General features: G+C 38.5%; 1 protein-coding gene across 1 annotated transcript in view; it reads right to left on the bottom strand.

Annotated features, from left to right (window-relative positions):
- LOC136019277 (connector enhancer of kinase suppressor of ras 2-like) overlaps positions 1–27,442 on the bottom strand; it is a 190,609-nt gene that overhangs the window by 83,513 nt on the left and 79,654 nt on the right. Inside the window, exons 4-7 of the mRNA XM_065689303.1 lie at positions 20,750–20,952; positions 19,345–19,432; positions 11,642–11,683; positions 7,248–7,367 (exon numbers count right to left, since the gene is read on the bottom strand). Coding sequence (XP_065545375.1) covers positions 7,248–7,367; positions 11,642–11,683; positions 19,345–19,432; positions 20,750–20,952 — 453 coding nt within the window. The remainder of the gene's footprint in view (positions 1–7,247; positions 7,368–11,641; positions 11,684–19,344; positions 19,433–20,749; positions 20,953–27,442) is intronic.

Raw genomic sequence — 27,442 nt, 5'->3', positions numbered from 1 at the left:
CCAAGCACAGATATGAATAGCTGAGTAGATCCTGTTGTGACAACTGCTACTGCTTCTGGAACTGTTAGTTAGAGTTATTTTGTTTACACTTACTTTCTATTTATCTGTGACTTAGAGCAGTTATACTGATTCAGCATATTCAAGAGCCATATTATTCTGTAATAATGTATTTTATAGCATAAGCATAATCTTTAATTAACCTGTAAATTAATTTATTGAAAGAGGATCCACCTATCTGCTATTGTGATCCTATTAATGTCTGTTTACAAACTAAATGTGATGGAAATGAAGCTATACTCTTGTAAGATGATTATTCTCAAATCACTCTTTACGCAAACTGCTTGCTAACTATTTCATAGATTTCAGCCATATAAGCTGTAAAAGCAAAAGAGCAGAAACATCAGCTAGGACTAAATAAGAAGAATGTTTTGTCAGGGGGTTTCACAGACAAAGAGCACACAAATGAGGGAACTTCTGAATCCTGGAATCCATCCTAGGCTCTGGATGGGAAACTTCCAGTGGGAAGTGGCTTTTTTTTCTGGTTGTCTTCCACCTCCCTCTTTCTTCTGGTCCTTCCTCTTCAACATGAATGGCTACCCCTCAGCCTTTCCATTAGCTCTGATCTCGCCTTCTGTGTTCAGCACCCAAACCCCAGTCTTACTACAAGCTTTTTCCTACACACATCCAGCCCCAGAATCACTATGCAGACAGAATGAATGGAACTCATCTGCTTTAATAGTGATATCCAAAGAATATGTTGTCACTTCAAGTTACTGGGTTAGAAATAAATAGTTGCTCTTTAATATGTGATATGTTAACTGTGAAACACCAAAGAATTACGCTGATATGTGAGAGGTGCCACAGGACACGGAAATGTTTCACAGGCATTATATCAGGAATCGGACTGTTCCCAAGTAACTCTGTCACTGGCCTCTGATGAGAGTGACTTGAAAGCTTTTAATTAAAATCTGACCTTTGAAAAACTATGGGAAGGAACCAGCCATTTAAAATTCCATTTTGAAGAGACTATTCCCCAGAAAATGGTAAGCAGGATTTTCTTGAAAATTTCTTGCAGACAACTGCAAATGACAGCAGTGTAATTTCATGTGTCAACAACTATACCCAGGTCAATTCATGGATATTTCAGATAATGTTTGAAGAGCTCTGAATTTCACAATAAGACTAAACTGTTTTGGTATTAGCATTTCTGGCTCATAATTCCAGCACTTCCATGTAGGCTATTATTGCTTTCTGGATAACAATGACCTATATTCAGAGGGTTCATGTTTTCGTACCACTCTTTGATGAAATATGACAAAATACTTGTGCATGAAAAATTCAGGGTTTTAAAACTACAGTATAGTGGTCTATGTGTCTTCAACAGCACTTTTAGAAGGAGAGGAGTGCAGGCTCGACTTTTACAACACAACAAAACACCAATAGCCAAGATTCAGGTCTGTAATGCTAGAAACTACCAGGGAACAGTTGCATCCCTTGATCTTTTGCCCCTAATGTAGAATGGTTCTTTAACCTTGTTTTAAGTATCAAATTTGGACAAAGGCATATAAACAACTGACAAGATAGATATAAACAAACATCAGATATAAACAAACGGACAAGGTTGTTTTAAGAAGGTGCCTGAAAGAGTTTTCACTTAAATTTCATACCATTACAAAGCCTTTCTTGAAATATTTTTTTGGTCTACCTCATATGCTTCAGTCCTTTGCCCACATTTATACTAAATGCCTCTACTTTCTTTCCTGCTATACTGTAGCATTTTTATTCTTCTTCTATATAAGCAGAGTTTGGTTTGTTTTGGCTTTTCGGTCCTTCTTGAGCTCCCTTCCCCCCCCCCCCCCCCCCATTTTAACTTCTTTTTTTTTTTCTTAAGTCTTTAAAATACATTCATCTAACTCAAAAGAGAGTTTATTTTTCTTTCTTATGTTCCTTTTACTGAATCTTACCTAAATAGAAACCCATAGACAGCAAAAAAGGTAAGCTTTGATAACCTTTTTATGTCAAGCATGATGGAAGCTTTAGTTTCTCTAAGCTTTTAAAAAATAATGTGAACTAAATCTGAGAGACATAAGTATTTCCACAAAAAAAGCTGGCTTCCTATTCTGCTTTTTCTTCTTGCATTCTCTTGCAGTTATTTTCTTGTACAAATGGAAAGATTGGTTTCCATCACCTTAAATTACAAATTCCACAGAAGGAGAAGTACTATTTGAAAGGGTAACTGTACATTAGATAGACGAATAACCCTTAATAAAGAAAGGGTTTAAAGAAAGGGCTTGTTTCTGACAGCTTGTCTCTTTGGTTTTGCAGTTATTGTCCAGTGATACACAGCTGGTCTTATAAAACTGTTTATTCCCACAATCTTTGCTTCCCTTAAATTATTAAATGAAACTGGAAAAGTTCCCTCTGCAGAAAAGTTAACAAGGCTGTGGATAGAAGTAGTGTATATCTCAATTAAAGGGTGACAGGTTACACTGTTTCTATCAGCAGTAGGAAGCTCAGACACAAGAGACAACAACAGGGGGGGGAGGAAAGGAAGTGGAATAATAGTGCTACTGCATTCGAGAAGCAAAACACTCCTCAGACATCAGAAAATACAAAACCAAACAATAAAAGCCCAACAGCCTGCCTGGTTAGAATTTCCTGCTTAAGGGTAATCATTAATCTCCTCAAAGAAGATTAAAGTTGCATGTACACATACAGCACATCGAGGTCAGAACATTAAGAAAAAGTTTCGTCTGAAATAATACTGGCTCTAATAAAAAAAATCTTCTGTTACTGACAATCCCTGATCATCCAAGAGCAGGAGAAGGGAAAAAAGCCCCAAGCCTCCAAAACCCTTCCCTGCTCCCATCCTAGGAAGTCTCCATATCCCTCACCTCATACAAACCAGTCTGTTCCTTTAGCCTGTCTTAGGTTATTTGACACTAAAACTTCAATAAGTTTACCGTGCAATGCAATGAAATGGAAACCTATCTTTTTCTAAGCAGTAAGAAAACAATTTGTAAAAAAAACCTGTAAGTATAAAAACAATCCATTGTCCTTCGTTATGCTACAAATGACACTATAAATAACGCAAAGAATTAAAAAAAACAAAAAGCCGAGGAAGTGAATTTTCTCAAATCACAACATTGAAGTTATTTTATTCTATTCTATTTCATAAAAACACCCGTATGCATGTTCTCTTTCTGTCACAGCTGACAGTGCTTCTGTCAGCTAACACTTTCTCAGTACAGGAGTTTATTTCAAGTTTGTGAAATTGGCTGTTTGAAATATGCTTTACTTTCCAGACATCTTATTCAGGCTGATCATGCAATACACATCAGACGTAAATGGTATTATTTTATCCAGCACTACAATTCAGGAGAAAAAGTGGTTTACAATCTTTAAAGTTATTTTAAAATTAAATAGAAAATACATGGAAGGTGAAAATTTAGTGGTTAAATAAAGAAAAGGAGGACGCAACTAGACTGACATGTATGATGGGCATAGTCAGGGAAGGAATGGAAAGAGAGAGGAAAAATCCCAGTATGTTTCTGGAGGCAAACATATGCCTGCAGATATCAGGATACAAACACAGTCATCAGAACTTGGAATGGAACCTATAACATGTGCTTCCCAATGCAAATTCTGCATGGCAAAAACTGCCATGGAACTAGCAACAGAGAGTGTGTTCTGGGCAATGGGTGAGGTAAGACTTTTTTTATAAACCAGACTGAAAAGAAGAGAATTAAAAAACAAACAAACCAACCACACCCCCCCTGCCCCCCCCCCCCCCCCCCCCAACTATTAAGCTCATAAAAGCATGGACACAAGGTTAGAAAATGCTGGAACTGCAGATGTGCATTTGTGAAAATACTTCTGATCCAGAATTTGTTTGAACAATTAAACACAGACACTGCCCCACAGGAGTTCTGACTCTGTGCAACTGCATGGACTTGGGCCTGGAAATTAATCTAGTTTCTGTGTAAGCCTTTGCAATGTCTATAGGATTTCTGGCTCTTGTGTTGAAGAAATTAGAAGGCATATAATGAAACCAGTTTGCAAACGGAGTTTTGAAAAAAGAGGAAGACTTATAATTGAGTCAACTGAGTATCATTCCAGATAAGTGTGTTCTTATATAAATCTGTGTAATTTACACTATGCTTTTCACCAATGGCAAATAATTGTGTCAATTTTCTAGGTGCCAAAACGTATGAATCTCAAGCTGGAGTTCTCAATAGCTCTGAAAACCTTAGCTACACTTAAAAGCAAGAGAGACTATGTGTTAAACTTACACTCTAAAAGTAACAAGTGCGCTGAACAACTGTATGGTGGTAAGCTTCTCCTAAAAAATAGATTTTGGGGGATTTTGACCCAAATGACTCTGTTAGATTCCTATCCATAAATCTAAAATTACAGTATAATTTTCACAAGTGTTTTGTGAGGATGAATTAGTTGGTTTCCGTGAAGCACACAGTAAGGCCATATAAAAAACCCCAAACCCAAGAACTCACAATGAAATTAGTAACTCCAAGGAATGCAGAGCTTAGCTGAAGTGTGGTAAATAAGACCTCAACCTCTACACTGAATGATAAGGATAAAAATGGAACTCTGAATACATTCCATTCAGTGAATGGCACTCATTTTTCTCTTGAATGGAACAGAGATCCTGTGGAAAAAAAAAAACCTGCTATACAATCATGAGAAAACCATTTGTAATTCATTACTCTGTTCTATATTTGATTCTGATTAATGTTTTCTTTTCCTTTTCACATGATTCTTCTTTTATTCCCATTTATAGTCCTTTTTCATATTTTCTTCCAAACAGAACACAGTGTCAGCAAGATTGATTATAAGGAACTTTCCAACCTAACATGTTACAGCGCCTTCACAATTGGGCACAGAAAACGCTGTTATTCACCGTGATTTCACTTCTTCTTAAAGAAAAAGAAGAAAAAGGAAAAAATAGTCAGGCAATTTTGATTGCACTATTTGTCTCATATCCTCTGTCAGCAGTGCCCATTTACTGCAGTTTTGTTGGCTATAGATTTATGTGTGCACTGTGGGTGAAGACTAAACCATGGTTCTTCCACCCAGTGATAGAGTCCAGTCTACAGCAGATCACAGCATTGGCCCTCTCTGCCTGATGTCCCATTAGTAACGAGAGCAGTGTGGAGGAAAGTGTGGGCCACATGACAGGCCACAACAATACAGTCAACAACTCTCATCTTGACATTCACACCTTAAAGGTTTAAATCATACTCTGATACTTTATGATAAGATGCTTAGAAAGTATATAATTCGTTCCCAGGGGCTCTGGAAAGACACCTGCCTAATATTGCACATTTTCAGCTCATAACCAGACATGCCATTTTTGAAGTAGGCCACATTCTTTCTGTCCTCCAGCAGTCTACACCCCTGTCCTAGATCTAGAGCTATCACTGAACAGGAAACACTAGCACTGCCAAGCCCTGCTTGTTATACTGCATCATCTCTGAGGAAAAGGCATCTTATCTCTGTTCACATTCTCTTCAGCACTGAGAGTGACCTTTCCTTCAAGTAGACCAGCAGAAATACAGTTCTTGAGAGAAAGGAAAGCTACATAGACATCCAGACTACTAGCATACAGGATGTATTAGTCCTAATGTGAGTCGGAAGCACTGACAGATTTACAGCATATATACTATACAAACTGTAAATGACCTGGTATTTCTGGACACCCCTGCACTAACACAGAAATCAGACCAAGAGGGGAAACTGGGCCACAAAGGGAACACATTTGGCCACTGGGATGCAGGAGCACAGCGAGCAAATTATATCTGTCTTCAGGATTACATACTGGGCTTTGCAACTGTGATGCCACAGAATTAAAATTAGATTAGTTTTATACTGTTGTAATGATCTTTGTTGACTTAATCTAAGAATAAAATAAACTTATGCAGTCATACAAAACCACCTCATGTGATTAAAATGCACCATTCTTAAATTAATATGTACACCTCAAAATTATGTTCTTGTATCTTTGACAGGATTTGCATTCAATTCATGCTATTCAATGTCAGAACAAAGAGTAAGATATTGAAATAATACACCACATCTCAACTAGCAGAAATTTAACTGTAAATCATGCTGAATTGCAATCAAGAAACATGCCAGAATGCCTATAGTAACACTCACATGTATTTTATTTGTTAAAGCTGGGATATTTGGCAGATAAGTCTTATGGTTACCAATTTCTCTACACCTCCTTTTTTTCCTCCTCCAGCTGCTTCCACCAACCCAGGAACAACATTCTTGGATACCTCGTCTTTAGGGGCTGGGGGGGAACAAACCTAAGAAAACCAAACCCGAACCCTGAGAGGGCAGCTGGAGACATTATATGAGATTGTACTGGGAAAACTAGTCTGTCTCTTGAGGAGAATGTGCAAGAACATCCTCATGCCTGCAGTGCTACCTTACGCTTCAGCTTTTATTGAGGTACTAGGTTCCCAAGCACAACCCCTGTCATCCTGCAGCCTACCAATAGAATGTAAAGGACTACTGAGAGGAGACAGAAATCTTTACCCACTGCCCCTAAAACATCACAAAAATCCCTTGTCCAAAATATGTAACAGATTGTTTAAAAGTGGTAGCCAGATAATTATTAAACTATTACCTCTGGAGAAAATGTTAATGGTGTGACCCATTTTACCGTAGAGCAGCTGTGGCATTCAAAAGATACCTGAGTAGTCTGCTCAGTGAACAATAACTTATGAGATTCCCTTTTGTTTCTGGGATGATACTTCTGAAAGCTTTATTTGAACTGAATTCTTAAGGAGGCATATAACTATTTTTATGCAACCGCAAGAAACATATCTTCCACTAATCATTTTCAAACCACATTAACAATATTTAGTTCATTTTATTTGTATATGTATGTATTTGGGGATTACTTTGGTACATGCCAAAAGCTGCAATATGGCTATCAAATGGCTATAACCTTTCTCTAGCTGCTCATGTAGTTACCAGTTGCACACGAAGCCCTAGGTGAAAAAAAGGTTTTAAATTTCTTAAAAAAAATACAATTCCTTTATTTAGATAAATGTTAATTAAACCACTTTCAGAAATCTGAATCAGTTTACCAAATAAGTAGGACACTGCATGTAAATACATTCTGCTTTCATGATAATCAAAAAAAGTTATCACCCTGAAGAATTGAGGCTTGTATTCTGTACTCTAACAGGTAAACTTTAAACTGCTTTGCTACTTACCAAACCCTCACTGGGCATAATGCTGGTGAGATGAACTACCTCAAGATGTGCTGACTGTGACACCAGAGAATCAGATGAGAGCGAAATGATGTGGTCACAAATCCCAGACAAGGTTTTACACTACGAAGAAAAACAAGTCAATATAATTCCTCATATTAAACTGAAACTACTAGCGAAGTTCTTATTCTGAGAACTAATTGAGAATAGATAATTTTACTTCTTAGTATTGTAAAAATTACAGGTATATGGTAGTCAAGAACAAGAAGCTAAGGGAACAGAAAACATCCATTAATTTCAAGAAAGTTTACATGCATGTACATGCATGTTCTTCTGATCAAAAGATTTTACTGTGCACTGAGAACAACTGTGCATCTGAACTATCTTCTCGACTCCAACTACACACAAAACCAGAAACAACCCGATGAACTTCATCCTATCTGTCATTATAATGTATCAGTATAAATACAATGGAAGTCAAGTGAAAAATGCCAAAATAAATGCCTTATCCACCAACTCAATAATCTATTTTGGCTACCAAAAGAGCAACCCTACCAGCAGTGATCATTAGGTGAATTCTGCATTAAACAACTTAGAAAGTGTTTTCTTTGTTAAAAATTACATTGGCAGATGAGTGCTTTATTTAACTAATTACAAGAAGTAAAATTCTTATGCATCTTTGAACACATCCTTTAACTGATATTCTGGATCACTGCAACTGTGCAATAATTTTGTTATCCTGCCTTCCAGCTAAAGATCTCAAAATCTTAATGCCAATCCACACAAACACCTTTGAAGTAGGAACTCCATTGCACATTATTACTGAAAGATTAAACATGTCTCTCAAAGGCAAACTGTAATTATATGGATTAGAAAGGGGTCGATCTGTACTCTTGGAGAATCTTCATATATAAAGATTGATTCCCAAGTTTGCTTGTAAGAACGAAAGTAAGCTTTCGTTCAAAAAGACTATGCCTGAAAATATTTGAACCTAATCTGAAAGTGAAAGCATTCATATGGATGAATTTCTGGATGCTCTTCTGGTCAAAGCTGTGCTGTATGCATCCATTTTCCTTTGGGGACTATACTCTCATTTTCCCTAATTACAGCAAATTCTAGTGAAATCTCTTAAGGGAAGTTTTATTTCAGGCATTTACAAAAACATGAAGACTTCTAATAACTCATTTGACATTATACATATAAGTCATAAGAATTTAGAGATTATGTTTCCATTCACTGTATAGTTACTCATCTGGAAATCCAAGTACAGCTCTGGAGTACTGGATGTGGCATCTGTATTCTGTACAAGTTACAAGGTGCAAAGTCTCCCATTCAGATATACATGACTGCACCTAAAGGTCATCATTACCCAAAACATTTCTAGTAGTTTCAGCTTTGGGCCAGAACCTGCAGATAAAACTTTAGGTCCTGTCTTCTCCCACCAGAGACATAGAAACTGGCTTGCTCAAAAAGTGTACCCTACTGCTTATTCTACATATGAATTCATGTTTGACCCTGTCTGTGAGTATATGCTTTCATCCAACTTTTGAATTAGACATATCAAAACACTATGATGATTTCAAACTGAAGCCCTCTCTTATGCCTAACATTTAAGATCATATGTATAGACTGGATGCAGACTAAATCCCAGACACATCACTTTCTACTTTCTGATGTAATTCAAATCCTTTTTTAGTAAATAAACTTTGGAATGAATTAAACAAAGAAGGTTTCAGTCAAATTTACTGTTATGAATCTGTAAGATCTCCCCATGATTCAGAAAATTAAATAAAATCTATGTAGGATTTTATCATGAGGAAAATATTCAAGAAAATTGTATTAAAGTATTTAAAAATATCAGTTTGCTGCAAAAGTAGTTCAGCAGATACAAGAGAGGCCTAACACCAGTTGTAAATAATGACAAGGCCAGGGTCAGGAAGTAATGTTTGTTATGGACTATCAACATGGGATGATACACCATCATATGCTAACGTATTTTGGGCGCTGAAAGAAAGGGAAGAGCAGAAGTCTTGAGTAGTGGTTCTGAAAGCACACAGAAGCAAAGTGCACACTCTGCAGATGGCGCAATACTACCGTGCTTCAGAAAATCTCAAACAAAAAAAAGGTTCGTCAAGAAATTCAGTACCTGTTGCAGAGGAACTTTGCATGCAGTTTTACAGGTTGTTTGACACCAACATGCATCTGTTAGACTTCCCTCAATGGGTCGTGACAATAGACTCTCTAGGTAACCACTAAGCCTTGAACATGCCATACAAACTTCTACGTCACAAAAGGGTTTTTTTAGTATTGCAGCTACTGCTTGGATGGTAGAACGGATATAGTTAATAATCTGTATGTACTGCTGAGAGAAAGAACTAGCAGGTTGTCATTTATTTATTATGAGAGGCACACTATATTAGTCTAAAGAACTGAGGCAGTCCCAATAACCACATTTGCTGAACAGATATATATATAAAAAAAGAAACCTGACTCTCCAACCTGCAGTTTAGAGTGATCCTGAAGATGACTCCTTCATAATTTGTCTTTTCTCATAATACTTGATAGCAGAGTAGACACAGCCCAGTCCCATGACTACTGAGGGAATGGCATCTGTGCCCTGTGATCACAGCTAAGAACATTCCCCCTCAGTGTGGAGCTATTCCAAACAAATTTACACTTCAGTGAATATCTCCAGTAGCCAATGAAGAAAGTCAGCCATCGATCATCATTCTATAAATCTGTATTTACTTCTAAGTATACCTTTCTTAATATCTTTCAGAAATAGAAAAGAAGGCCATGTGGTGTTTAAGAGTTATAGATTCTCTTACAAGTGTAAATTTTTACTTCAGAGCATCAAAATTATTTTTCTTATTTTTTATTTATTTTTATAAATATAGAGACCATAAAAGAAATTAACTGTTTACAAAGTTTATTCTTTAATTCAGTGTCCTTGAAATAATTTTTAATTTTATTTTTTTTTTAAGGTGCTGCTAGAAAGAAGGTGATTCTTCTCACTTTACCCAGACTTATGATGATAATCAGGTCAATTCTTAGAGCCAGGATGCTCCGGATCAGGTAGTTTCACATGATTTTGCTCAGGCTAAGATGAGTTCTACTGCCTTGGGATTTAGGCTCCTTAAGGTTCATCACACTCTCACTGCTGAGCCTGTGGAAGGCTTAAAAATGGAAACTTTTCTCTCTTCACTTCCATCTTTTCAGGTTAGCATCAACAAGAGGTAGAAAACTCAAAAGCAATATTTGTGCTAAAGATGTATTTGTGAAAGTCATATGCAATTAGAATCGTGAGTTGAAAATGCACATATATGTATCTATATATACATAGATGCACACACATACTCCAAATCCCAGAAGATTTCAGGTGCTTTTAGAAGTCCATTTCAGAATCAGGTAAGCTATTTCAGAATAGTAAGTTATTTTCTAAAAGTCACTGCACGTTTTCTGAATTTAACAGCACATAAATGTTTTATGATGTATTTTAATCCCTGCTGGAAGCAGAGTACGTGTAAAAGGTTTGGGGTTTTTGTTTTTGTTTTCCTGCTAAAATGGCACTTGGTTAGAGCTTGTCAAAAGCTTATCTGAACTTGCAAATCGCTTGAGATTTCCCTTTCACCATAGGATTTAACTCTGTCTCAGTTAGTACAAGTTTTCAGTGCCAGTAAAATATAAAGTCATTGAACTTTACAGGCCAGTATCTAATCAATAACTTTTTATATAAGATTCTTCCATTCCTCTTCGTCACTGTATTTTTTGTGTGCACACTGTGCACCAATGGCTCAGTGTGACAACCAGTGAAGGCACCAGGTCTGAGTGATCCATCACTGGAATTTCACGCCAGCAATCGTAAGAGGTGTATTATACTAGTAAGAGTACTGTAAAGCTTCTGAAACAATCTAAGAGCAATAATTATGTATTTGTTATTAACTATAGGTATAACAGCAATATAAGAACTATGTCAGGGGAGTGAGAGGGAGTATCTGACTTTGCCTGCTAAAATAAACAGGTGTGGGTGTTATTTTATCACTATTGTTTGGGTAGGATCTCCATTTCTTTATGTTGATGTAAAAAAAGACATTTTAGAGTGTTAAATCTAGAGTACTGGGGCAGTCAGTAAACTGGCTGGTAGGAAGCAGGGCTAGCTTTTACTAAGCCAGTTTGAGGCAGGGTCACAAAACATGTAAGCTGATCTCTCTCTTGCTGGTCTTGATCTTATTTACGAAATCTTTATGTTTTAGCAACTGATACAATTCATCAGAAGCTGTGTCAAACAGTAAGGAACTTTATTTTTCTTTAGTAGCTTTAATTTTATTTTTTTAATATCATTTAAGTAAATGGGGTAGGATTAGAGAAGAACAAAGCAGAATACTTAGATTACTTACCACATGAAGGATTTTATTTTCTGTTTCATACACTGTACAATCCTGTGGTAAAATAAACAAAAAACAATAAGTATACAGTATATTAAATTTCCTGTGAAGAAATAAAAGGCGGCTTTATGCTGATAGCTATCTCTTACAGAGGTACGTGTAAAGACAAACGAGCTCTTGAGTTCGTCATGACCAAAAGGTTACTTTACAGTCTCGGGACCTCTTGACTTCTCTTGTGGCTAGTTAACCTCAGAGATCTATTCATCCCTTGACAGTCCTGAAACTCGTGTTCAATACTAGCAACAGTATAAATGTAAGCAGGGGGGAGAGATTCATGACAGTGAGAAAAAAGTAACTGGGTATAATTAATGTGGCACGTCAGATTTTCAGTGATGTGCAGAGCAAGAGCTACACTGCCTGGCCTTAAATCAGGCAGAATGTTTGTTACCTGTCGCACAAGCTGTGCGGGGTGCAGTCATGTCAGTCCTATCACTAGGTAGATTGTGTTACTATAAGGCATGGGAAGGAAGAGTGAACAGACAATGTTTGACAAGTACAATGCTAAAGATGCTAAACACTGTGTGTCCATTCTGTCAGTTTCTTCCGCTCCATCTTTTGCTTCAAGGCCTGACTGTCTACACTGTGCACAAGGGACAGAAAACAGCAGTGGTCCCATCTGCTTGCAGAAGCCCCATAGCTGCTTGAGCTTTGAACTACGGAAGGCACAAGCCACACCAAAAAGGGATGAGAAAGGACACAGGGTTGCTCATGCCAATCGCTGATCCAGGATTATCCAGGAGGTTTCACTGCCGTAAGACCTCCTGAAGAACAGCTCCATCCCAGCTTTCCATTACACTATGTTGCTCGTAACCAATTTAAAGTAGGCCTGAAAAACAATATTCCTGATAAACCTCTGCTTTTGCTTGTAACTTCTAGAGCAGTCCTCTTCCTATTTTAGTTATTTTTAAAAGAATAATAAATCTTACAACTCCGTAACTTCAGAGTTATTTCTCCCTTAGTATCTGTTTTGATTTAGTGATATTACAGTGCCTAGAATGGCACTTTTCCTTTGTGGAACAAAGCATACAAATTCCTAAAAAGAGCCTTTACTGCTTTTGAATGCTGAGGGAATTTCCTCAGCACAGCCCTCTGAGGCACGGCCATGGCAGAAGTGTTTCACCCCTTGCTACAGGAGAGGCCCTGGAGGCACGGAGGCGGGCCCACCCCGGTCAGCACCCCGCTCGCCAGCTGTATGTACTAAAACATCGAATTAAAAGGGAGATACAGAAACCTCAGGTTTGCCTCACAGAGATGAGTGTCCCCAGAAACCATGCTCACCTCTGAGGGCAGCCACAGCCAAGGCCTTGCCCCCCACACCGATCCCGGCCAGGCTCCCTCTCCCCACTGCTCTAGAGCCTTCTGTCATGGCACCAGCCGGCAGCACCCAGCCAGCATCAAAGGGGTGCTTTTCGCAAGAAAATCTGAGGAGAGAATATTCCTGAGGTATCCCGGCATGTCCCTGTGTTCAGGGAGACCCACACCTGACCCTGAGGGGGCAGGAGCCCCAGAGCCCTGTGAGGGAGGGAAAGGAGAGCCCTCCACAACCAAGCTGTGGGCTCCTCGCCTCACCAGCACCCTTGTTTAGCACAGGCTTCCTGCCTATAATGCCATACGTGCATTGATCGATGGCATTTAAGCAAATTAATGATTAACAGAAAAGTTATGTTGGGAGATTGTTAAATACTTCTCCAAATGATATGCCGTGTTGGAAAAAGATTTCTACAAAGCAAGATGAGGATTTCCTGTATGAAGACAGGCTGAGGAAGTTGGGGCTGTTCAGCCTGGAGAAGAGAAGGCTGCGTGGGGACCTCATAGCAGCTTCCAGTACCTGAAGGGGGCCTATAGGGATGCTGGGGAGGGACTCTTTGTCAGGGACTGTAATGACAGGACCAGGGGTAATGGGTTAAAACTTAAACAGGGGAAGTTCAGATTGGATATAAGGAGGAAATTCTTTCCTGTTAGGATGGTGAGGCACTGGAATGGGTTGCCCAGGGAGGTTGTGAGTGCTCCATCCCTGGCAGTGTTCAAGGCCAGGTTGGATGAAGCCTTGTGTGGGATGGTTTAGTGAGAGGTGTCCCTGCCCATGGCAGGGGGGTTGGAACTGGATGATCTTGAGGTCCTTTCTAACCCTAACTATTCTATGATTCTATGAGTCTATGATTTCACAACCTATTTGTAAGGATGAGGACATGACAAGTAAAAAACAATCTGCCTTGTTTAGATGCCTTAGGTGTTTAGTTTTCAAGTAAAGTTTAACTTATTGATATACCTAAAAGACCCCCTCGAGTAACTTAAGATTCCTTAAAATTTCTCTTTCCCGGATCATAATACCTTTACAATAACAGTCGATTATTTTAAACTTCCCATTAAATAATTCCCACATCCCTGCTCTATTTACTCTAGAAGCAGGTTAGCTATATGATCAGCTTGGGCTGTGGTACTCTGGGAGAAATAGCATCTGACTGGCAGATCTCTGCTCCACTTGTCTAGGGGCTTAAAACCTCAGCTGTACCCCACCCACTGAGGGATACAGTGCCCAGCTCCCGAGCTATGTTCCTGGGGTGCTGCTCTGAGGACCTTGTCCTTCAGCCCATCCGTGGCTGCTGCAGATCTGATTCAATCTGCCCAAGCCGCTCAGCCCCGGGTACGGGCAACTGCCACAGCCTCTGCCCCAAGGGTCACGTTTATTTTGGAACAGTAGCACTCTTATAGAGAAACTGATTTCTAAGCGAGCACAGTTTAGTGAATATTGTGACAGAATAAGAAAGTTAAAATCAGAAGACTGAGAGTGCCAAGAAACACAGAGAAGAATTTATATTAGCATTTCATGGTCAAGTATTCCTTTGATGTTTCTTCTGTATTCACACTGTTATTTTCTAGAGCACAAAAAAAGAATTCAATTAGTCAGTTTGGATGGCAATGCCCAAGGCAGTTTTCCCTACAAGTTTTACACACTTCAAACAGCACATCCACCATCTCCTTTTAACCCTCTGAGTACCAAGAGAACAAAATGATCACAGCAGGGCATACCGCTTGACTTCAGAGCTAATGCTCCTTTCTAAATTATTCCTTTAATTTCTGCACTAGAAATGCAATATGAGCTTCATTCTGAACAAACTTAATTACTTCAGGTCAGAGAATAGAAGCCTTTTGTATAGAAAAACTGAAATTTTAATGTTTTGTAGAGCAGAATTAATGTCAGCTATACTTATGTTGCACATTCAAGATTACATTAGCATTAAAAATGTTAATGGCTTTGGGATTCCTTCCAAAATAGATGCATATTGACTTTTTTACTTAAATACATCAGACTAGTTTAACTGAGAGGTTAAAAGCACTTCCAATATTACACTAATATATTAAGATATGTGGGTCACAATATTCTTCCGATTTATTTTTCTCTGATACATAGCTATGCACTAGGGACCTTATGAAAAAAAAATAAAAACCTTCCAGGACTAACGTATAGAATTTTGATCCATTTCCCTTAGAAAATAAATAATAGTTATAGTGATGTTCTTCCTACATCCTCCTTAAGCAGGATGACATGTTTAAAAACGGTTTGAGCTAAAAAACCTCTTACCAACGCACCTGCATTCTATTTCCCCTATGTAAAATGGTAAAATACAGGAATTATCAAAACAATCACAGCAGCAGTGTTACATACAAGTCAGTTTCTGCACTACGGAGAACATCCTACCTTTCAAAGGTACAGTACACGTTCATAATTCTGATAAAGTAAAACAGCATTATTTGAATATTCATGAAGAGAAAAGGTCAGTAGGACTTGTGCTCACCCACACTATGTTCATAATTCTAGGTTCTATTTCCAAAAGGGAAAAATGCAAGCACTACTGAAGTTGTAGATAGATACCATAAAGAACGTTTTATAAGAAATGTTGAGGACAGTTAACCAACACATAACGGTAGTAATACAAATAAAATATTTAGTTCATTACCTTAGTACAATAAACCCGCATGAGTTAAGTCAACTACTGAAAAAAAAAAAAAGACCCTATAAAGGAGCAGCCTGGAAGAGAACTTCAAACTTTATGATGTTTGCCAGTTGAATGCCACTTCTCAATATAACACTGCAGTAAAGATCCGCAAGCTTTGTACGGTGGATATGACAACATGATATTTAAAAATATATTGTTTGCATATATAAAATCAACACTTCTGGAATTAAAAAGAATGAGATTGCTCTGAAATTAGGCAAATATGCAGTGGTAAATAGACTGAAGTAACTTATTTTACTTAGTTTAATTAAGGTAAAGACTTGATCATAATCTATATTTAGAAAACAGTGAACAGATGTTCAATAACAAAATGTTCTTTAGCAAATGCAAGCCAAATAAGATGGAGGGGCTGAAAGCTGAAGTCTGCAAAGTTCAAACTCAAAATAACACCCACGTTTTTACTGGCAGTTGCTGAATCACAGAATAGTTCAGGTGGAAGGGACCTCTGGAGGTTATCTAGTCCAACCACCTGCTCAGAGGAGCAAATTAAAGTTATACCAGGTACAGGAAACTACCGTAAAACAATTTCTTTTCATGGCAGTACAAACTAGACAGCTTTAGAAAACGTAGCTTCCTCCTGAACACAAAGTGTTTGGCTAAAAGTAGGGTAAAAATCTGTGTTATGGTCTCTGAATTTATCTCAGTGAGGATAATTAAACATTAATAAAGGGGAGAACAAGCAAAAGTTTGTCTGGCATTTGTTGGGAAAAGAAAAATAGCTTGAGTTGTGCTGACATTCTTTCATGAGGCACAGTCAAACTTTTTGTTTAGAGGACATTTGTTCATGCAGTGTAATGGATGTACCAAAAGCATCTATCACAAGTTTAAACATCGCAGACAGAAACAGGGAAAAAAATCAGAAACCCATTTCTACTAGAACAAGTGAATTCTTTCTACCCAATGAAAAATTAACCAGCATCTACATTTTATGAACAAAATTCCAAACCTGCTCCTCCCCTGTTATTTCAGTTATCTTTCCCCCAGGGTAACCTTGGCACTAGAGCATGACCAAATCCAAATTCAGTTAAGTAAGTCTAGTGGATTCATTTTCAGAGGGAAAAGGAGAGCTAGTCTACCTTGAAGCTAAAGTTGCACTTCAAAATGAAGTCAGCAGCTCAAACACTTCAATACTCTGTTCTAACGTGCTTTTTTTGCGTGTTATCATCAGCACATTTTGATAGGACATCACACCTTAAAATCAGGATGTGCCTGCAGCTTTCTGCATAATGCTATTCTTTCATAGTTTCCCTGCATATTCTAATGAAGGTGATATTGTGAGAGATACGAAAACTGAGTAAAGTACAATCCCAAGCATAAATGGACAGGTGTAAAACTCCTCTAAAACTAAAGATCTGTGTTCTCATAACCAGTATTAAAAAATACTGTTTACAGATAAACAAGTGGTTGCTTATTCATCATAGCATTTACGTGGTGTGTAAATAATACCCAGCATTGCAGTTCATGTTTAGTTTAAATTTCAAATGAAGATTTCATCTTCACAGTCATACAGAGAAAGAATATGACATAGAAGCTAAAAAACTACTTCCTGATTAGAGCCAAGAGTATGTCACTCAGATACATACAGTACATCCCAGCAAGAAGCTTCACAAGCAGTGTCTGTATTAAACTAAGGTTATGCAGCAATGCCCCCTATTCAGAAGGAAGTTCACCCTGAGTGGCAGCTGTAAGTTATCCACAAAAGCGTGTTAATTTTGCACAAAATAAATCATCAGGTTGAAGGCATTCCACAATGTGCCAAATGCATAGCCCTGGCTGCTACTTTCACACTGATTAAATTAGACACGTAAAATATACATTGTTTATGAAACAAAGAGTACCTGAAAGGATCTGAGATCCAGGTTTCTATTAGTTCCACCTTTCAATTCATATTTTAGCCTATAGTTAAGACTGAAATTCTGGGTTAGGTGAAACATTTCTGCTTTCACACATGAAGATCAATTTTCCTCAGATTTAGTAACATCAGAACATTCTCCCTATCAATGATTTTGTTTTTTATTACTCTTTCTGGTTGCTAAATTTAGTCTACTGTAAAAAGGTCTCAGTAGATGACTATCAAACAACCCAGACCTGACAATAAGGAAATGACAAAACTTGATTTTTAACAGACCTGAAGAACTAGTATTTCTCATCTTGGAATGTCTTGGAGTTCATGCTAAAAGATAGATTGTTTTTATGCTGTCAAAAGGAGGACAGCTTTGGGAGTGGTGCTGAAGACTCAGAATTAAAAAAAGAACCAAACTACCAAACTATTGCTGGCAAAGCAGAATTGAATTTCATCTGCCAAAACAGCGAAATGAATGACAGAAAGGGGGACAGCGATTCAAAAGTATACTGTTCTCACCTAGACCAGAGGGAAAAATCAAACACACAAAGTGCAATATCAGCTGCAGGGCAGAATCAGAATCCAAACTTTTTATGCTGTAGAGAAGTTCATTTTGCTTAGTCTGTAAATCAAAAATAGCCTAGTGCTATAAACACCTTGTAAGAGAAAGCTTAATAAAGATACATAAATAATTAAATGCCTACATAGGGATTTTTAAACCAAGAAAACAGAAAAAGGATCTTTGTTTTGCACTGTAAAAATGCATGAAGGACAAAATTTCTAACAGGAATAAAGCTGAACATTATAAATTAAGGATAGTAGTGTAAAATACAAAGATTAATACTTGTCAGCCTTAATTTTTTTTTCCAAGAATTAAAATGAAATTGAAGAGGGGGAAAAGAAAAGAGTTTGCAATAAGCAGCTACTCTGTACTTCATTGTTATGTTGGAGGCAGGGCCATTTGGCTGACCAGTTGTTTAGACAGTGCTTATGAAACTACAGCTTTAACTAAGCTTTTTTCTTGTTTTCCTTCCTACAACACTTTCATGTTTCTCTTTTGCTTCGTTCCAAGACAGCCCTGCCTGTTCTTTAACCTCTCCACATCTTGCAGTAACACTGTTTTTTCTCATCAGTACTTTCATCTACTCACAAGAGGAGAAGCTCACTGTCAATGTTTGTAAAACCAGACTCCACTTAGTGTTTCTGCACCTGTGTGTCACCTCTTGTCTTACTTCAGGGGCAGGCACTGTTAGAGGCTATTATTATTTGTATATTACGTAGTACCACAGACCAGATAAATTTATTTTGTGTACCTGTGGACAGTACTATATTACAATTAATTAATGAACATTAGTGATGATAACACTACTACCATTATCTGTTCCATGTTTGGTTCGCTCAGTGTTATGAATATTTCATGTTAATCACTAAACGATTTTCAGGTAACTGGGTCTCCTTTAATTGAACAAGCCACAGTACAAACACATTTATTTGTATGCACTCTAAGAACTTGTCCCTGGAAGAATTTTGATCATTCATATTTTAACCTGTAATAAACTGTTAGCAGTAGTTATGCTGTTTCCCACTGTAGCTTTGTTCTTTAACACTTGCATGGTGGCAGATAACCTGACATGAAATCTTCCCAGCCCTCCCAGAGAAAGAGAATATGTAAAGAAGAGAGGTAAAGCTAAAACAATTTTTCTGATGAAGTAAAAACTTAGCCATGTTGTTACTACTGCAATTTTTAAGCATGAGAATGAGGAGGACTCAGAGAGGAAGATAATCACTCCTACCTGTTGCACAATGGTTGTAAGTTCCAGGCACAGTTGAACAATGTTGTTTTTCAGCAGTGAGTATTCTGTCACACTGACAAATGGAGACCTGTCAGAAAGGAAGGGTAGGTTAATACAGACTTAACAATTACGCCTTCTGTTCACTGAATAAGCAGACATACGTAATATAGAGATCAATTCTACATCACAGAAATATGAAATACCTAATCATAACAATTTCCAGTAGCAAGTTACACAACTTTTCTAAAGTATACCTTTGAAATAAGAAACAAGGTAGGCAGAAAGGCTGTAAACTGGATTCTGGCCAGAATATCAGAAGTTATAGTTCTTGTGGCAAGTGGAAATAGAAGCTTCCTAAAAATTGTCAATAGTCCAGATTTCCTTTGTACAGCTTATTACAAAGACAGCTTTTCTAATATGACACCACTCTTCAGCAGCAGTTAGCACCTTAATTAAGACAGCAAAGTAATGCTTGCTTAGTCACTAACAGCTTCCTGCACACTCGGATTCTCTTCAGGCTTTGCAAATTCTAGCTGAATCTAGCCCCATTTGAATTCATAAGAACTGACAAGGTCATAGCCCAAGAGAATATGACTGCTGGCATTAGGTTAGAAAAATGTCACCAGGATTATACAAATCCTGAAAAGGAAGGTGATTCTCTCTCACTGTGACTTCTAAGGTGCCATTTATACACTCAAAAGCATTCAGATTCAAGATAAAACTATTTGTTGGTATAACTCCAAAGAAAGAGAAACAAAACATAAGTGCTCTGATGCTAGTTTGTGTTTTGGTTTCCGTCTTTCCACCCACAAAATTTTTGACTGCATTTGTTCAGAGAGGCACATACATCAAATTCTGAACTTGGAAATGATTGATTGTTGAGAAATAACACCACAACTGTATCGAACACATTGATCCTACTCTTGATAAGAACTCTAATAAGTAAAACCAAATTTCAGGTGAAGCATGTACTATAATTTATTTTGAATATTCTTAATTGATTTGCTCAACTCTAGCTTTTGATGGCTGAAGGACAGTTCAAACTCTACAATCTTTTCTTCCTTGCCCTTCTTTCTGAAATTACCCGTGACATTGCCTCTTGTAGTAGTGAAATGTCAACTTGGAATAGGACAGAACTATTCATTTCATATAAAATACTATCAGACTGAAATTAACTAGAGAAAACTTTAACACCCTCTGGCAGAAAAGGGTACTAGACTTTTTCCTCCTACATTTGAGAAATTTGCCAAACAAAATTTAGAACTAGAATTCCAGAACTGTCATTTTAATATTGTATTAATATTAATATTGTATTAATATGAGTACAAGAGAAAAAGACAAAACAAATACAAAACAACCCAAAGAATTATTCTTATGCATAAATGATCAAGGAATAGCAAATTACCTGTCCAGCCAGGCTAGTAAGTTCTTGGCAGCACCAATCAGGTCAACTACAGAGGTAAGAAAATCATTTGGCAGTCGTCTGGAGGCCCTGCCATCATAATGGCCACTCCTCCTTCTACCCGTTATAAAGTTCTGAAGATTTTTGGCTGAGGCATTCAGCTTGTGAGACAGAGTTCTCAGGTTTTCCGTCTCCAAACCATAATTCTGAGGGGAAAGAAGAAGACACACAATGAAGTGAAATAGTGCATTGTCAGCTACGTAAACAAAACCGGGAGGTTAAACATTCTGAATGGTATTGACTGAAAGGCTGGGGGACTTATGGATGCCTGTTTTCCGCAAACCCATTAGTCCAGCTAAGTCACCAAGGGGAAGGCAAAAAGAACCCTTATATGCTGAGTCTGAAGGTCTTTCACATTTTTGAAAAGTGGGGATGAGTCAGTCCATCATTCCCTACCTGCTACACTTCAGTGTTAGCCAACTATGTGGTGTATTGAAAGTTTAGCAAGTGTTTAGCAAGTGTTTAGCAAGTGTTTAGCACTGGATCTCACTCAGATTGTGTCAGTGCCTCCACTAAGTTGGAATGACTTAGCCTTGGCAGAACTTCCTTTTCGCTTATGCTTTCACAGGAAAATTCCTGAACCCTGCTATTGGTGGTGAGCAGCTGTCCCATACGTAATGTAAGATGGGAACAGTCAAATCAGGTCAGAGCAAAGACATGGTACTCCTGTGTCCAGTAACTGCACAGGGAAGAATCTGAGGAAAGAGCAGGCATGTTGCAACAGCTGTTAGTGTTCAGAGACATCAGCCACTGACAGGGTCTTCATATTTAATACGTCTTAATGGATCTTCTTCCACCATTCCAGTTCTGATGGGGAGTGGGGGAGGGTTGGGGTGTTGTACCTAAGTAAAGTTTCCCACACACAAGTCCCTTTTCCCTTTATCCAACATTGCTTCATGTATATCTCTGTCCTTTTATCACCAAGCCAATTCCCCACATAGAGCCAGGTAACAAGCACAAAGATATCTCAGCTCAAATACATTAAATAATTCACTCAGATTCACGTAGAAAGTCCGAAACATACTGAATTGAACACAGATTTCTTGCTGCCACAACAGGATGTAGCATGTGAAAGAATTTAATGAGCATTTAAACAAAATCAGCTTTCAGAGTGTGGTTTGATTGCCCAGTATTAATTTCAACTATGTTTATGTTACATCATGAATATCACATGTTATTCTTCTTGCCTAAACTTGTTCCTCAAAACAGAAAATTAAGAACTGCAAACAACACTAAATCTTGATGGATGCCAATACGGATATTGGCAATCATAATTTCCAACACCAAAAAAAGGAAAATGCATTGACCTATAGCAAGCTTATGAAATGGGATTGGATGGAAGTCAAACAAAACACAGACACTTGGTAAAGTTGTTTGGACCACTTACAGCTCATACTGAGGACCATGCTTTCTCTGCCAGCCATTCTCCCGCTTAAAGTTCACACTGAAAAATAAATCAAGCCCCTGCCTCCCGCTTGGAGGGCAACCTACAAGAAATGGACACACTTGGCTATAGAATCATAGAATACTTAGGGTTAGAAAGGACCTAAAGATCATCTAGTTCCAACCCCCCTGCCATGGGCAGGGACACCTCACACTAAACCATGTCACCCAAGGCTTCGTCCAACCTGGCCTTGAACACTGCCAGGGATGGAGCATCCACAACCTCCCTGGAGAACCCATTCCAGTGCCTCACCACCCTAACAGGAAAGAATTTCCTCCTTAGATCCAATCTAAACTTCCCCTGTTTAAGTTTTAACCCATTACCCCTTGTCCTATAATTACAGTCCCTGACAAAGAGTCCCTCCCCAGCATCCCTATAGGCCCCCTTCAGATACTGGAAGGCTGCTATGAGGTCTCCATGCAGCCTTCTCTTCTCCAGGCTGAACAGCCCCAACTTCCTCAGCCTGTCTTCATACGGGAGGTGCTCCAGCCCCTGAGCATCCTCGTGGCCTCCTCTGGACTTGTTCCAGCAGTTCCATGTCCTTTTTATGTTGAGGACACCAGAACTGCACACAATGCTCCAGGTGAGGTCTCACAAGAGCAGAGCAGAGGGGCAGGATCACCTCCTTCGCCCTGCTGGTCACGCTCCTTTGGATGCCGCCCAGGATACGGTTGGCTTCCTGGGCTGCGAGCACACACTGCCGGCTCATGTTCATTTTCTGAGTTAGTTCTGCAAAGAACTCAGATTTTAAACTAGTTTTAAATAGTAGGGGCAGAATTAATTTATTTCTTATATACATATCATGCCTAAAGCATCACAATCAGTCAATGAAGTCTGGAATTTGAGTTTAAGATAGAACAGTGAAACAAACAGAAGTTGCAATGGTTCAGCTACAGACGAGAACAACGCTCTTCATCTTTTTTCCATAACAAATACTGTGCAGTTAGTCAGCATCACTAAAGTAAGTCATTCTATTTTGTAAAAGTTTAAAGTTAAAAAGCCAGCTTTATTTGATATTAATATGCCATCTGTTTTATATTTGTAGCAAATCTTTATTTTATTAAAGCACTGAAGGAATTCCTTCCCCTGCCCTGTTTTTCTCTCAGCTTCTCCTTGTGCCAAGATGATGACTAAGCGGACGTATTAGGATGCCTTTACTGACTAGCAACTAACTAGACAGTGCTTGGTTTCCCCTTGGAAAGAGTTTGAATTTGCACACTCAACAACACATTACAAAGATGATAAACCAGATCCTCCTGGTTTTATTTCCAAGTCCAACTTCGCTTATCCCTGTGGAAACAAGCAGAAAATATTTCTCCCAGTAATTCACTATTGCATAAAAGTTCTGGAAACCTCTCAGTTTGCTGTCAAGAAAAGCTAAGCAGAAATGGTAACAGATTGGCCAGTGAAGCTATAAAAGCCAGAAAGTATGCTAGATGCTACCAAGAGGTAAGCAACTGGAGCGATCTTCTCAAGTCATTAGTAAATATGCAGAATTGAACAGAAAAAGCATTTAAGGAAATCCACCTAGTGAACGAGTAAGTTCATTGTTTTATCTTCAAGTTTATTAATTACATGCCGATGGCAACCTCAATTACTGTGAGCATCAAATTCAAAATACAGCAAAGCGCAGACAAAGTATGTTCATAAAGATAATCCGAAGATGAAAGGAAATTGTTCCTCACAGTGGAAGTGCTGATGCAAGTGAGTGGTTTAGCTGAGACTTCACAAGCCACAGTAAAGGGGAAAAGATAAAAATAATACAAGAAATTACAGTGAATCAGTATCTCTGTAGAAGACAATAATTATATTGCTCTACATTTAAGCTTGCCTTAAATCCAAGGTCTTAATTTTAAAATGAAACTACCATAATTAATTATAAAATCAGAAAAAGTCAGAAATAATCCTCAAAAGTAGCACCTCTGAGCACCTCATTCTGACTTTCAGCACCCAGCCAACCTCGTGTCAGCTGCATGTTTCTCTCCAATGCACCTTCCCTCATCAGCAACCAAGGTGACATGATATAAAAGAGATTGTTCCAGAGCAGCAAAGAGGAGGGAAGTGGGTGCACACAGAGATGTGAACTGCATCGATTCGGATTCTGTGGATGCACCTGAAAACACAGTTGGAAGAGATGCAGTTTATGATAACAAGTAAGTAGGTGGGTAGCCTTGTTCTGTAGATGTGACACTGCAAGTATCCAGATCACTTCCAGTTCCTGTAGGCATCTCATCTGCATGATGATGACTGAGATAGTCTCAAGCTGCCAGACTAACTCATTATCCCAGCTACTCTACCAGCCTTCAGTTTCACAGCCATATATTCTGCTCTTGCTGTGTTAAATACGTGCTATTATTGTGAGATGCACCACAGAAATGATGCTCCTGAGCCTGTAAAATTCTGCCTCCTGGCAGGTGATTTCTTTCTTCCACAGTAAATCCTATATATAATTTCTGGTTCTAAAAGGAAAAAAAAAAAAAAGGGAAAAGACTCTAAAAGGGACAAGCGGGTGCCATTAGCATAGGCAGGGTTATTTTTCATACCAAGAGCAGGGAGAAAAACAACGAAGCAAGATTGCACAGCCATTTTTACCAATTTTTCTTTACTTGATCTGTGGAAATGGACATACAGGTTTAGAGAATTAATACAGACTATTAAAAGTGACCCCAAACACTGTCTGCCCAGAACTACACAGTCATACAAATTGTCAAATTGTTACTAAATCTGGATTATAAACTGTTTAATGAGAACAGAAAGTGGACTGAAGTCAACCTTCAGGCCTGACAGGCACACTGCAGAAAGGGTAACTGGGAGGCCAGGGCCAAAGTAATGACATCTTGAACACAGGAAGACATGACTGTATGTTGGTAAATCTGTTAGATGTTTACTCAAGCTTCTTCACATAAAAGCACTGTTCAAACAATGAGAAATTCTGTATATTCACTGAGTATAATATATGATAGCATTATTACCTTCACATTAAATACAGGGATTTACCTAGAGGTTATCTGATTTGCTCAGACTGATGCAGTCGTGTATTTTAGGTTAGAGCTCAGCAATTCCTAATGCCCCGTACAATAACAGAAGTTGAAAAGAAGGATTTCAAGAGGTAGAAATGAAATGCAAATGAGATGAAAGCCAGACAAGTTTATTATGGAAGAATATCATTAGTGATAATGCCAAGATGAAGCTGTGCTGAAAATGACACTTGCTAATGAGATGTACAACTGATTTGTGTTTAAGGATAAGTCTGCTTGCTGTCTGGAAAACACAGTTTTCAGTGTTAGCAATCTCATTCTCTAATGACTGTCAGGGAGGATTCCTGCCACTCCCCCAGCTCCCCTCTCCTGTTTGGTTGGAGATGCCTGTTCCAGTGTTTCTAGTGATTCAGGTTATTGTAGGGTAGTAAGAGGGAAGAGACAAGGCAGGTTGCTCCAGTGCTTATTCAGCTGGTCAAAGTGCTGACAGAGTGTAAGGGATGATGTAAAAAAGAAGTTATTGAATACTCCATATAGTAAAAAATGCATATTGGAAATTGAAAACCAGGGAATCTATCTCCAAACAGATATTTCTTCCTTTTTGCATCATAAATCCAAATTGCAGAAATAAATAGGTAAATACAGTGTGACACAAACCCTCCTGCTCTGTGTCTGTATTGCAAGTCCAGGTAAAAACTCTTCCTGTTTTGTACATACATTCTGGTTTGAAGTTCCGTTTTTAGAAGACAGTGGGAAAACTGAGAACATTTTTTATCCATCTGACCGTACAATACCTGTGGTTTGTACTTACTCAAAAGAGGTGGAATGAGGAAAAGTCTTCAGCTATAGCGTAGGGTGTTTTCGTATCTTACAGCAGGTATGTAATAACATCACAAATGAGTACTTTATGTGAATAAAATTTTAGCCACTAAGATAAAATAGTCCAAATTATTGGAGCAAACATTGAAATAAAAAATAACAAGTACAATGGGGGAAAAAAAGGGTAAGTACGAATCAATTTTTGGTAAACACCTGAATAGCAGAGCAAGAAATACCTGCAATATAAGAAGAGTTTGTTTCTTCTGGGAACACCCCACCCCAGCATTATATACTTTAAAGTACTAATATGATGAAATTGCTTTGCTGTGATGTGTCACAGAGAGGTGAAAAATGTGTGCACATCAAAATTTACCTGACACAGGATATAATTTTAGCTAGATGATTTATATTGCATACGTGATGACTTTAACCTACCTCAAAACCAGAGTTATTTTTAATTATAGTAATTTTTCTTGATGTTGCCATTCATGTAAGTAGTCAATGCAATTTATGAATAAATACATATAAACACATGGATGTATACACTGCTTTTTCTGTAGGTGATATTTTGAGAATGTTCGCATTTTCACTGAATTGCAAGGTTCAGAGAAATGGAAGTGCAGAGCCACAGATCTGACTGAGGAGATTAAAGGAAACAGCCCTGACAGAACTTCAAGCATCTTACATTAAATTCACCATGTTAAGGCATTTAAAATGCCACAACCTAAATAGTGTGCTTTTTTGTGTTTCATGCACAAGCCTAAGGAATCCCCACAATTTATGAGCCCTGTTCAACTCTGGTAGCCACCGCTGCAGGTCTCTGTGTCAAATGTAAGCTCAGGACCGTTAATAAACACATGCAGCAGCTCCACCTTTGCCCCTCATCATCAGCCTGCCCCAACACACAACCGTGCTTGGCACAGCAGGCTGCTCCCACCCCAGCCCACTCTGAAAGCAGCACATCTGGACTCATGGCATACTCCACTCTTCCTCAGGCCTCACCTTCCTGACTGCTAGAAGCTGAATGTATTTGTGAACTGCCAGAGAAAGACGTTGCCATGCCCTCTCCCTGAGTGCCAGCACCACTGTACAATGAGCAGGATTAGGAGGTTAATTTTAAAGCTCGGTCTTCAGGAACATCTCTCCCACTACACAGTGGTCTTCGACCTGTTCTCAGATTATGCACAAATTGACCTTATTGTGGACTTCCTACATCAGATGCAGCTCCTCAGGGATGCTCTGCCCCTGCTCTGCCAGGAAAGCAGGCCTGGTCCCTGCTTGCCTGCCAGCCCTCCTGGTCCCAGGGACCTGCACTCACAGCCCTGGCAAGACCTCTCCCACCAGTCTCCCTGGGGGCATGGTTGAGCACAGGGCTCTGAGATGACAAGGAAACAG

The sequence above is a fragment of the Lathamus discolor genome, chromosome 9 (genome assembly GCF_037157495.1).
Source record: "Lathamus discolor isolate bLatDis1 chromosome 9, bLatDis1.hap1, whole genome shotgun sequence".
NCBI lineage: Eukaryota > Metazoa > Chordata > Aves > Psittaciformes > Psittacidae > Lathamus > Lathamus discolor.
The sequence above is the reverse complement of the archived record's forward strand: the minus strand, read 5'-3'. Positions and strand labels throughout refer to the sequence as shown.